This window comes from Sinocyclocheilus anshuiensis, unplaced genomic scaffold, assembly GCF_001515605.1.
Source record: "Sinocyclocheilus anshuiensis isolate Anshui unplaced genomic scaffold, SAMN03320099.WGS_v1.1 scaffold782, whole genome shotgun sequence".
Lineage (NCBI taxonomy): Eukaryota > Metazoa > Chordata > Actinopteri > Cypriniformes > Cyprinidae > Sinocyclocheilus > Sinocyclocheilus anshuiensis.
Window position 1 is genome coordinate 1317745 of NW_015546111.1, and position 12591 is coordinate 1330335.

Genomic DNA, 12591 nt, shown 5'->3' on the forward strand with positions numbered 1-12591 from the left:
ATTTGTTTGATGATCTGAAACATTAAAGTGTGACAAACATGCAAAAAAATAAGAAATCAGGAAGAGGGCCAACACTTTTTTACACCACTGTATATATATATATATATATATATATATATATATATATATATATATAACATGAAATACGTTAATGTATGTTGAAAAGCTCCTTAGAGCTTGTGTTTATAGTTGTGTTGCCGCGATGCACCAGCACCGTTTAAAATAGAAATCGTTAGGTTACATTTCTTCCTGTTGTTTAAAAGATTAAAGGCACAATCACTTTCCCAAATAGTCTGCAGTAACGTGGTAAACACTAAAATGTGGGGTTTTAATAATGTTAGCGTTCTGACACTGGGAATTTTAAGATGTAGAATAGTAAATACCTGTTTGTATTGAATAAACAAACGTTTTTGTGTGGTAGTCTTATATTGTTTATTTTCGTTTGCAATGTCCAAGAACAGCTACACATTTAAATGATTTTGTCTTTAATCAGATGAGAATATGGCTATTAAATATACTAAAAATATACTATTTGTGTAATATTGATGATTACGTTTTTTTAGACAGAATTTTGTGGGAAAAAAGGAAAAGGGGACAAAGTCAGGCACAGCAGCAATACATTCAAGGTTTCTTCAAGAAGAAACCATGTCAAAGACAGATAGATACAGTGCAGTGCCAGTGTTGCCAATTTAGCAATTTTGTAGCTAGATTTAGCGACTTCCCCACCCCTTTTGAGACTTTTTTCAAAAGTTTAGGGACAAATGTAGCAACTTTTTGGACAAATCTTTTCTAAGTTCTCATCTTGCCCACTGATCTATATTCATCTTTATATAGATCAGTGAATTTGCCATTATGATGTCATCTAGTGACATTTAGCTACCAGTTTTAGCTACTTTCAATTTAAAGCAGTTGGCAGCGCTGTGCAGTGCAGATCAGAGCCAATCCACCAGGCAGGGCCAAGTTGGCCAGCAAATTAGCAGCCCTGAACCACAGGTCAGAACCAGCCAGAGAGGGCCAGTGAGAGGACTACACCAGCAGCCATCTATCTGCAGCAACAAGGTGAAAGTTAGAACATAAACAATTTTTACAAAAAAGTTCACAAGACACACACACACACACACACACACACAGTCTGTTTGGACAATAAAAGAAGTTGAGAACAATTATTCATCCTAGAATCGCCCCTGCTTTCAGAACCATAAAGGTGTAGATAAACATGTGCCATTGTGAGTTTCTCATTTATATATAGTATTTTTGTTCTCCCCACAGTTTTGGAAAGAAAGATGTCGATGAGGAGGCCAAGACAGGAACTGATCGAGCAGGGAGTGCTCAAGGAGCTTCCTGACAATGGTAGGAGAGAGAAGTGTGTGTGTGCGTGTGCACCTCAGGCTTTCTTAACCATATTTTGTACCAAGCAGTTTGTACCCTGCAGCCCTCTACAAACACCTTGGCAATTGAATCGCCATTGGCTAGTCTCCGTTTTTTTGACGGCAAAATACAACAAAGAATATCGTTTACATGTAGCGCGCATAGGTAGAGCGTCAATTCTCTCTCCCTCTCTCGCTGCGTGTGTGTGAGACAAAGCCTTCACACTAGAGTTTACGGTACGTTAAATACAGGTGTGTTGCACATCCATTCAGATGAACTGAAAAACAGCACAGATCGCTTGGCGGAGAGTGAAACTCTGAAGCGCTCAGTCAGAGAGTGTTCGGCGAGTGAAAATATATCTGAGCTAAACTTATACTTAGCCTCCAACTCACACACTGGCGAGTAAAATCTGAGAATTTTTTAGCAATTGGCTAATATTAGACATAATTTAGTCGCCCAAAGTGAAGATTTAGTCGCATATGCGAGTGATTTACTCGCAATGTAGAGGGTTGTTCCCTGAAGCGAAACCTGGCAAAACCTCTGTTTCGGGATGTCTTCATTTTCTAAAAATGGTATAAAAACAAAGTAAATAAAGTGTTGTTGTTGTTTTTTTAAATTATACAAAATGCAGAAAGTTTTCTATTAGGGTTAGGGTTGGGTTACAGCATTTATAACTAGCTTTAAATAAAAACTGTTTGTGTGTGTGTGCGTACATGCCAAGAACATGAATGTTTATTCAACTATGGACACTTTTATGTCCCAGAGGTTGATTTTGAGAGATTGATTGTTTTTTTATTAATTAACCATTTTAGTTAACTTTTATTAATTAACAAATTTGCCACTTTTAAAGTGCTTTTTATGTATAGATGTTTGTTTGTTTGTTTTCTCCACACCCAGAACCTTCAAAAAATATATCATAATGCATCACAAAATATTATTGCAACTATTTAAAACTATTATTATCTAAACAAAGAGTGAAATAATCATAAACCAATTCAATATTTATTGAATTATGTACATTTTTACACATGCCTGTCCATCAGTTGTCATGTTGTTTCCAACAAAACCAATAATGTTGCTCATAATATTTTTGTCTTTTATTTACATTCAAACTGTAATTTTTGGTCAAACCATGCAATTACATATTATATAAAATATTTTTATTATTATCTACTTATGTCTGTTTTGGGTACATGAAATGCTAGCTACTGTAAAAAATTAGGAGTTTGCCATTTTGTTCCTAAAATGTTATTTACACCGTGGAATATTGTCAAATAGAATGCATAATTTGAAAAAGATAGAAAAGACATTTGTTGGTTCAGGAAAAATTATAAAATGACAATATTCTCCTGTGAGAAATGGACCTGTTGAAACTAAAATGTAACCGACTAACTGTTGGACACTGTTAGATATTAAAGTAAATTAGTGATAGTATATGAACACTGTGTTTTAAGAGAATCTTTTTCTAAAAGTCCATAGGACCAAAAGCATCCATGGTTGATGAAACACCCAAATATGTGAGTGTGTCAGGCAGGGGGTTTGCTCCTTTAATTTCTGAGTGCTCTCACTGTATTTCTTACATTCCTGTCATTGTGGTCTTTGAGGATACTGGACATACCAACAGAAACAAACTCGGGGCCTCAAAAGGAAAATAAACATGAATGATTTCCCCCTCGTTTACAGATGTGCGACATACATTACTGCTGAATCACAGTTATCAAGCGTAGCGTTAGTTCTGGCAGGTCACGTTAGTCAAGCTCGCATCAGCTGACCTTCAGCTGATCCCCATCTACCTATGGGAATACGACACCTATCTAAGCATTCATATATAAGGTCCTTCAGTATTATCAGCAGTTTTCGCATTGCTCAATAGCTAATTACCCTCCTCCATCCCCAACTCCTCCTCTGTCAGTCGGGATTCAGCCTTCTGATTCTCCTTGAATCGGACTAATTCTAAAATGTGTACATAAAATGATTGAACTTTAACAATATCTGCAATACATTTATGTTAGTTCTGTTCTGTTTACCCTGGGGGGTTATTGCTGCTCTCCCTGCTCTCATCCATGCTAGGCTGCATGGAGGCGCAGGGAGTTCTTGCCCAGAACAGAACCATACCACCAATCCAAACTGTATGCTAATTGTCAGTCATCTTTGACGATAGTGGTCCTGACAGAACTGTGCCTCAGAGCTCTTTTGATACATGTGCTATACATTAATTTCAGCGCATCGTCTCTCTTCACAGTAGAGAAAGACAGACAGCTCAGTGAGGTTGTATGTCATCTCAGCCCTGTTAATGTGGTAGCAGTCAGGGGAGCTGAGACGAATTCTGCAGTTTTCGAGGCAGATGAAGGGTGGAAATTTCAATTTGATACCTATTTTTGACTCTTCATATTTTGGGAAGGAAATGACATGCAGTTTTTCTTAAGACAAGAAAGTGGAGCAAATTGTGCCCTGCAGCAAAAAGCTTTGAAAGTCATGCGCTGTGAACCGGTTGCTTTGGAGGCCTATTTATTTGAGAGTTGCTCGTAACCTCTGAGAGATGTGTGAGGAGACACAACCTGTACTTCAGAGCTAATCAGAGCTACAGGCTCATGTCGAGCTTCAGAAGCAAACCACGTTAGTCTCTAACCCGATTTGAAAGGATTTTGCAAACCTGATCTCTGTTAGAAATAAAAATGCAAATCCTTTTGAATTTTTGTAAGGCTGTTGCTTCCAGAGAAACATAAATATTTGTTCAATGAATACAGTATTTAAAAAGTAAAGCGTGTCATTTCTGTCGGTGCACTTCCTGTGTTCTTTTGTAAATATTCACAATGCATTACAAATACCTTTTCATGCCTCTGGAAAACAGTTACTACATAATAAAAATATTAATGATGCATATTTTCAGTAAGGTAATGAAAACTCATATGACATTATTTCCACCATATAACACAAAAGGAGATGTTAAGGAATATGTTCATGCTGCTCTTTTCATTACAATGAAAGTGAATAGTGACCTGTGGCTGTAAAACTCCAAAAAGCATAATAACTGAGGTTCATATGGATCTTGCACTATATTACAATTGTTGTGAAGTCATAAATTACAGCAACTTTGGTTGTTTTGCATTGGAAACTTTCCCTTTAGATCTTAAATCTCATTTGTGCTGTTTGAATATTCACATTTTGACATTTGGCATAATGAAATTGGTCCTGAGACATACAATCCAATGATATTTGGCATTATAGATGTCATACCTGTTGCGATACATCTTGACACACCGTAAGTGATATGAATGAGATTTCAGACACATAGCAGAGGAGAAAATAAAAATAGTATTTTCCTTTTGTTTTCTGACGCAAAGATAATGTGTGTTTTCAGAAAACATTACATAGTTTAGCGCAAAAGTCATATGGGCTTCTTTAATAGTGCTTTTTGTATTTTTTTTCTTGATATATAATTTTCCCCCCTTTGTTTTCAGAATCAGGTGAGGCCCATGGCCACAAGACACCTTATGTGAAGAACGGTCACACTCTGCCTGTAGGAGTTGGTGGAGGTCTGGGGCTAGAGCAGATACACTCGCCCACTGAATCTGAATTTAGAGTCAACCCTGTCTGGCTGCCGCAGCCCGATGACCGCAGAGGTCGTGCCCCTTCTGACGGGGATCATCGTGGAGCATTGGGCCCCCGGGCCTCCAATCAGGATGAAGGCAGGAGAAGTGGTTGGTCTGTTGGGACAGAGGACTGGAAATCTAATCTGGCCTGGCAAGGAGATGATATCCGACATGGAAGACTGAATGCTGAAGTGGACAAGAGGCCTGGGCTAATGAAAGCCCCCTCTGAGGATGGACGCAGGACTCGCCCCGAATCGGACTGGAAGCCAACGCTTCCTCGCCACTCGTCTGTCGAAGAGGGAAGGGGAAGACGAGGTTTGTAGGATCAATTCTTATAATTTTTCTCTAGTTCCCTTTCTACCTTCCTCTTCTTTGTTCTCCGCACTTCCACCATCACTTCCTCACCTTCTGTTGGGCCAACTTGGAGTGAGACAAGTGTCTGTGTTCCCATGGGTTCTGCTCCAGCTAAGGTTCTTATTTAGGAACTGAGCTCAGCTAAGCTGAATTCTCCCGTTGTTTCCTAATTAATAAACCACAGTCACCTCAATCCTCATCAAAGTGAACATTATCATTTAGTCCTTTGGAGACAGATTTGTCCCTCCACTAGGTGTGATGATACAGTTTTAATTTAAATTATTCAATCACTATTCAAATGTTGCTTCATGTTTGGAGCAATGTAGTTTATATAATAAATGTTTTTAGCTTAATATTTAATTTTGACATTCTGAAATTAAATTAAGTTGTCACTTTAAAATAAATCCTTTTTTTTAATTTTCAATAATTTTAACCAGCCATTTTAGCACTTAAAACTGTTTAATATAATGAGACAAATACAGTAAAAATATACGGGGGAGGGGGGAGGGAAACACAAAAGGAGAAATTTTAAAGAATGTTTATACTGCTATTTTTCCATACAAGACTGAAGCATGATTAGGATCCGTTAAGCTCCCAAAAGGACAAAAAGCATCATAAAAGTGATAAATTACTTTTTTTTAAGGGGGGGTTAGGGGGTGTGCCCGAAGCGTGAATCCGTATTTAGAAAGGCACGGAAAACAAATAACGATTGCTAGCGGTAGCCTGTTACATTACAGTACATAAAATTTCACTTACCACATAAACAGAGTAAGGAGAGATGACTGAGGACGATGGCAAATGATTTGCAGATCCTGAGCACCACTGACAAACATCTAGTCAATGCCAGCTCAACATCATGATGTCTGTCAGCCATCGGCGATGGATGATGGCATCGTCTATCGGCCCAACCCTAGTTTATATGTTTATTATGGTATTTATTCATATTTTGAATTAGGCTTTATTTTTATATTTTTTATTTTCTTTTATTTTTTGTTTTAAATTGTAGTAATTTACTAATGTTCTTTTAGCATTTTTATTAGATTTTTTATGTAGTTTTTAAATGTTTTTAATATTTATATTTATTTTTATTCCAACTTTATTTCAATAAACTACAACTATTATACTATGTTTAATAGTTTAAATTTTAGTTTTATTTTACAATAACACTGTGTCGTAACTGAATCGCTGAATCAGAGTTTTCAGTGTGAAATTTAAACTTAGAAGTATTTAACAACACTAATTTCAGATCAGGTTGAGTTTTTAAGAGGCACAAACTAAACAACACAAAATAAACATTTTAATTTGTTTTTCTGAATATTATGTATTCTCTCACAGAGTCTGACAGCAGTCAATACGTTCCTAACTCAGAGGTTTTGAGGGACACACTGCGGGAACCTCTGCCCCCCAAGCAGTCCGTCATGCCACCAAAATGGCTGATGACTTCCACACCGGAACCTGGTGCTGACAGCTTGCCCCGCACTCCTGTCCACAACCCTGCATCTGCTTTCTCCTCTTCCTCTGCCTCCTCCAACTCCTCCTCCTCAGCTCTCAGCACAGCTGGAAAACCGCTACGAAACGTATCCTCGGCTGGCGCCAACACACAGACCTCCAGCAGCGCTCCCCTTACCACCTCTTCAGCACCATCCTCTATGGGCAATGGCCCAGCCCAGCCCACCAAACAGCCCCCTCTCCCTCCACCCAAGCCAATCAACCGTAGCAACAACCCTGCCATGTTGGGTGAGTGGTCACAAATATGTCATAAAAGATATAACTAGTGGTTGACCGATATTGTTTTTTTGACAACCGATGCCGATATCTTGGAAAGCAGGGTGGCCGATGGCCGATATAATTTTATTTATTTTAATTAATATTTAAGAAATTTGAAATCATTTGAAAATGGATTTAAAAAATATATTTGTAAAATAAACATACTTTAGATGACAAAGTATTTTTCACAAATAAATATTTAATAAAGATATAATTAAAAAGTAAGTAAACTGTAACCAACTGCACTCAGTATTCTGGGAAGTTTGTGTGCATTGGGAATCATATTTTTTCAAATAAAGCCAAGGTAACTATTTGCATGGACCGAAAGTCACGCAGAGAACACGCAAACATGCAGGTCACATGCACACTTCACAAGATCTCACAACTGGATTCGACTAAGTTTGCAAGGTTTGTGAAATTAAATTTTTGAGATTTAAGATTAAATAAAGATTTGTTTAAATAATCTTGTTATTATTTATTGTTAAAATCATTAAAATTTGCTGAATGCTGACGGCAAACGAGAAAGTATTATAATGTTTGCCTTTCTATTACTAATAATATAAAAGCAATCGTTATAATATTTTTGTATACATTTTAATTCCTTTGTTTAACAGTTCTATCGGATTATTAGACAAAACTGTTAACGACAACCGCGAACAAGAGGGAGAATGTGAGCACTGTGTGCTCAGGCGCTGCCGCTCTCTGCGCCGTCAAAATAAAAGTCCCGACTCAAATGCATCGGCCAAACAGAAAAACTTATCAGCCGATGCCGATTTTTTTAAAATGCCAAATATCAGCCGATATATCGGCCTTGGCGATATATCGGTCGACCACTAGATATAACATGACCCCTTATAAAAGTCAGTGAAATTACTAGACACAATTAATTTGCTTCCTCATTCGAATTCCTCATGCATAATTAATTCTCCCTATTAAATGCACAGGCATGAGTGTAGATTTGGGTATGGATAGTTAGGACATGTCTCTACAAAAATACTGTGCTACAAATCACCACAGATGACTCATCTTTAAGTATTAAAATTTTTATTTTTATTACTACTTATATGATATAATATAATACTTCGATTTATGATGTTTATTTATGTATTTATGACAGTATTTATATTCTAAAATATTTTAGTGTATAAAAGATAGTAGATAAATATACTTGTAAAAATCCCTTTTCTAAACTGAAACAACTGATCAGCAGTGGAAACATTTGGCGAAAGGTGAGGAGAGGTGAAAGTGCTGTGCAATTGTTTTAGGCAAACTTATAGTGCAAAGGAGGAAATGAAAAAAATGCTCACTGAGGGAAGGGAAGTCAAAACAGCTTAGAATTAAAATGGGAATTTCAGTTATCTTCAGATACTTTCACACTTCAATTTCACAGTTGTTAGATACTGTGACAACTTACATATATAGCAAGGAAATCCTTTAATACACAAAGATTGCAGTATTAATCATTTCTGTCTGGGTTTGTGTATTAGTGAAGTTTGAAAGATTTTATAATATTCTAACTATTCAAAGCAAACCTACTGCTCTTGCTCACAGGCACACACTACAGCATCTCATACAGATACACTGCTGCTTATATGTTTGTTAGAGCATTTTTAACAAGAATTCTATGACTATTTTTACTTCAATATATTTTCTAAGCATTTAGACATTGTGGCATGCAGTGCTGCCAAAAAAGAAATGTGAATTGTTGTGTTAATTGCATTAAAAGCATGTACATGTGTGCCATGTCATACATCATAAGATCTTAGCCATGTATTTAATACACTTCTGATGTTCTCTGCTTGCTGAGCCAATTTTTTTCTTTTGGGGCCCTGACCCTTAAGCTGATCAACTTGATAATAGTCTTATTACTAAAAACAATGTTTTCATTTATGCTTGGATTATCTTGGATTTGTCGTTTGTCCCTGGTTATTGCGGAAAAACAATAGGCATGCTTATTCCAATTTAACGGGAACTCTTTCTTATTTGGGAGAATTTGTCCATTAAATATGTTTGTTAAATCATGTGAGACGTTCTCCTCACAACCGCATGCAAAATTTCATCTCACTGATACCAGTATCTGATGTTGAATATGATTTTGTCAGTGTTTGACTTAAACTATGAAATATTGTAGCCTATTTAGGGAAAATATGTTGAATGTAATCTATATATTCAGTTTCATATAATGAATGGTATATTTAAGCAGTATAATACAACAGTCCTGCTGAATTGAAAATCTGTATGTCAGTGATTTTTCCATAGGCACAGAGTATATTATTTTGTATTTAATTTATTTATTTTTTTTAAGCCAAAGCATCAAGCTTTTCAGGATTTGAAATATCAAAACATTGCGTCTCAAACATTAAATCTCCACACAGCCTCCTGCAGTCCATTTGGAAAGCAGTCAATAAGCATGTCAGTCGGTGAAATGCAGAGCCGTACATCTCATTTGTGTGTTGTTTTACTGCTTATAAACAATGTGCTGAGTCTCAGTACACTGGAACGATCCAGATCTTTGTTGAAACGCAGCTACCGGACTGTAGCTCTGCTGCATTATAAGAGTAGATATTGTGCATAGGTCTTGCTGACACCATTTGTGTTAGTAACTATAACATGGTTGGTTGCACAGTGCTGTGGCATTTCTGTTGCTGTAATGAGAGTTGTTAGCTAGCTCAACCTAACATGTTAAAGATGCTGGTGCTGTTGACATCTTTGTATAATCTAGGTATTCATAGCTATGGCTTTAGCTGGTTGTTTATCTCACATATGCATTTAAAGTCAACATGAATTGCCATTTGCAACCCATTTTACTTTCATACAGTGACATATTTCCAAGTAAAATTTAAATAGCCAAGTAAAAATTAAAATCAGAAAGAAAAAAAAGAAAAAAGGAATTGGTTTGATTTTAAAATTTGACAAATTTTGTGAAATGCCTAAAAGGTTGATGAATACCTAAAACCAATAGCTATCTATTTGGCTATTGGTTAATGTTATCCAATCCGCTTGTTAAGTAATGACGAATACTGTTTCCGGGTCCAAGCCTCTTTTTCCACTGAGAATATGATATCAACAGCCTTTTATGAGAACCATGAAGTCATACTTAACAAGTGGATACACGTGGCCGAAGTGACATCACCAGAAAAAGAAAGTTGTTTCATGTAATATTTTGATTAGATATTAGGAACTCATTTTTTTCTGTAAAGTAACCTGCACTGAGGAATGATTCACAGTAAGACCAGGAATGTGCATTAGGAAAATAAATGGGGTCAATTTTGACTTCACGTTGACTTTAAAAACCTTCTGTGTGTCACCGCCATGCACACTGGTATGATGTTTACAGTCGTTCAGAGGAATAAGTCATCCCTGCTTTGTAAAGATATGTGTTGTTTTACGCCCGGGGACTGTGTGTTTTTGTACCCCGCCAGCCTCCACCCTGCATGGGGGTGACGGCAGCGATTTCCCCCTCTACTGGTCCTGTTGGAAGCGTGAGGGTGACCGTGACGTCTACCTGTCCCTGCCTGTCTACCTCTGCCGGCGGGCAGGAGGCATGCGCACAGGTAAACGTTGAGGCCGGGCCTGTCGCCAAAGCTGCGTCCTTCATCTGCTGCCGTGTGCGCTATAGCCTCATCTTTCTCACCCTCAGCAAAGCATGCCTTTAGTGCACTACCTGAGCGTGGGACTAACGCGCCTCCCTTGCTGCTTCTCCTCTATTCTTTCACTCTCACTCACATTCTCAATTGCAAAACTGCATGTTTCGGGCATTAAAGCTTTCATAAGCGTGCAGCACGTTGGCACATTTTTAACAGGTGTTTAAACGACTAGAAGACCCCCTGTGGAATTGAGGCGATCTTAGCCATCGCTGCTGGAAATGCCCTATCATGCCAAAGCAGATGCTAGCATATGTTTTGTATAAGATACTCCAGGCAACAGTTGCTCCACAAGCAGCTGTGAGATTAGAGAACGAGGACTGAATCCAGGCCACCTCATCACATGCTGAAAGCCTGTGGGTTGCTTAGATTTAGAGCTGAAATTCATGCGTTTGATTCGTAGAGAGGCAGCTAGGCTAACCCAAAACATGCTTAAACGTGCAGTTAGCATGTTTAGTTTATGCTTTCTCACAAAAAGAATGTTTGGCTGCTGTACTTCATTATACTTACACCATATCTTTGGCAGTTATGTGAAGAGGAAATCATCTGTAAGTCATGTGACATGGGCTTCTGAATGCTTTGATTTAACAGTCACATGGCTTTTTGTCAATAAACTTGCTTGCTTGGAATATGTTCTATAAGAAGAAGTTGGTCTTTGGTGATGTTATTGGCAAGTCGGGATAAGAGCCATTTGATTCTACTAATATGATATCACTAATCTGAAATATGAAAACTTTTAAACGCTGTGTTTATCAAAAAATCAAATTTCCGTCGTTTACTCACTTCATGTCATTCCAAACCTGTACTGAATGCTTTTTACCATACAGTTACATTGAGTTTTCACACTTCATAAATGTAGTCCATATGACTTCTAAAAGCATACAATAACTTTATATAACAGACGGAAAGCCATTTTCACTGATGATCTTTTGTGCAGTGTTATTTCAGTATGATTTATATATTATAATGGTTATTATTATTTTGAATGATCTTTTATTTTTATATTTTAAGTTTAAATTTTATAGTAATAATGTGCTTGTCATAATTTTTTATATTTTTTATTATGTCTGTTTATCTTTAATTTATAACTGTTCTGTTAGTTGCCGAGGCAACATTTTAAAATTGCATTTAAGTTTAAACTTTTCATTTAATATTTATATTTGTTTTATTTTATTTCAGCTTTATTTCAGCTTTGTAAGGAAAATGAATTTTAATAGTTTAGTTTCAGCTAAAAATAACAATACTGCTCCTGGGAGCTGAATTAATGAGTCAGGGAGTTGAACTTGAGAACAAATTATTTTGACTGGTTTTGTGATCTCATTTCATTGACAAGATTCATTTGTCCTCCTTTCGTCTTCCATGGAAGAAAGGCATACAGTTTTGGAATGGAATGAGGACGAATAAATGATGGCAGAATTGTAGTTTTTAGGTGAACTGTTCCTTTAAAGGGGTCATATGATGCAATTTAAATTTGTTTTCTTTCTCTTTGCAGTGTTACAAGCTCTTGGTGCATAAAGAAGATCTGTAAAGTTGCAAAGACTAAAGTCTCAAATCCAAAGAGATATTCTTTATAAAAGTTAAGAGTCAACCACGCCTACCTAAAACGGCTCGTTCTAACACGCCCCCACATGTCTACGTCACGATGTGGGAAGATTTGCATAACGCCGCCCAAATGTTCACGCAAAGAAAGGTGTAACTTTTGTTCTTGCTGTAGTATTGTTGTTGCGGCCGCCGCCATGTCGTGATGGCGCTGTGTTTCGTTGTGAAAATGAAACTACTTTGTTTGGCCTTCCAAAAGAGGACGATATCCGCTTCGTCATGCCTGGAGCTGATCCGTGCTGGTCGCTGAGGAAATACATCAACTT

The 12591-nt window shown here is 37.1% G+C and overlaps 1 protein-coding gene across 1 annotated transcript in view; it reads left to right on the forward strand.

Moving 5' to 3' along the window:
* Positions 1 to 12591, forward strand: part of phactr4b (phosphatase and actin regulator 4b) — a 42566-nt gene that overhangs the window by 19979 nt on the left and 9996 nt on the right. The window contains exons 3-6 of the mRNA XM_016502406.1: positions 1270 to 1350; positions 4830 to 5276; positions 6651 to 7052; positions 10505 to 10636. Of these exons, the coding sequence (XP_016357892.1) occupies positions 1270 to 1350; positions 4830 to 5276; positions 6651 to 7052; positions 10505 to 10636 (1062 nt within the window). The remainder of the gene's footprint in view (positions 1 to 1269; positions 1351 to 4829; positions 5277 to 6650; positions 7053 to 10504; positions 10637 to 12591) is intronic.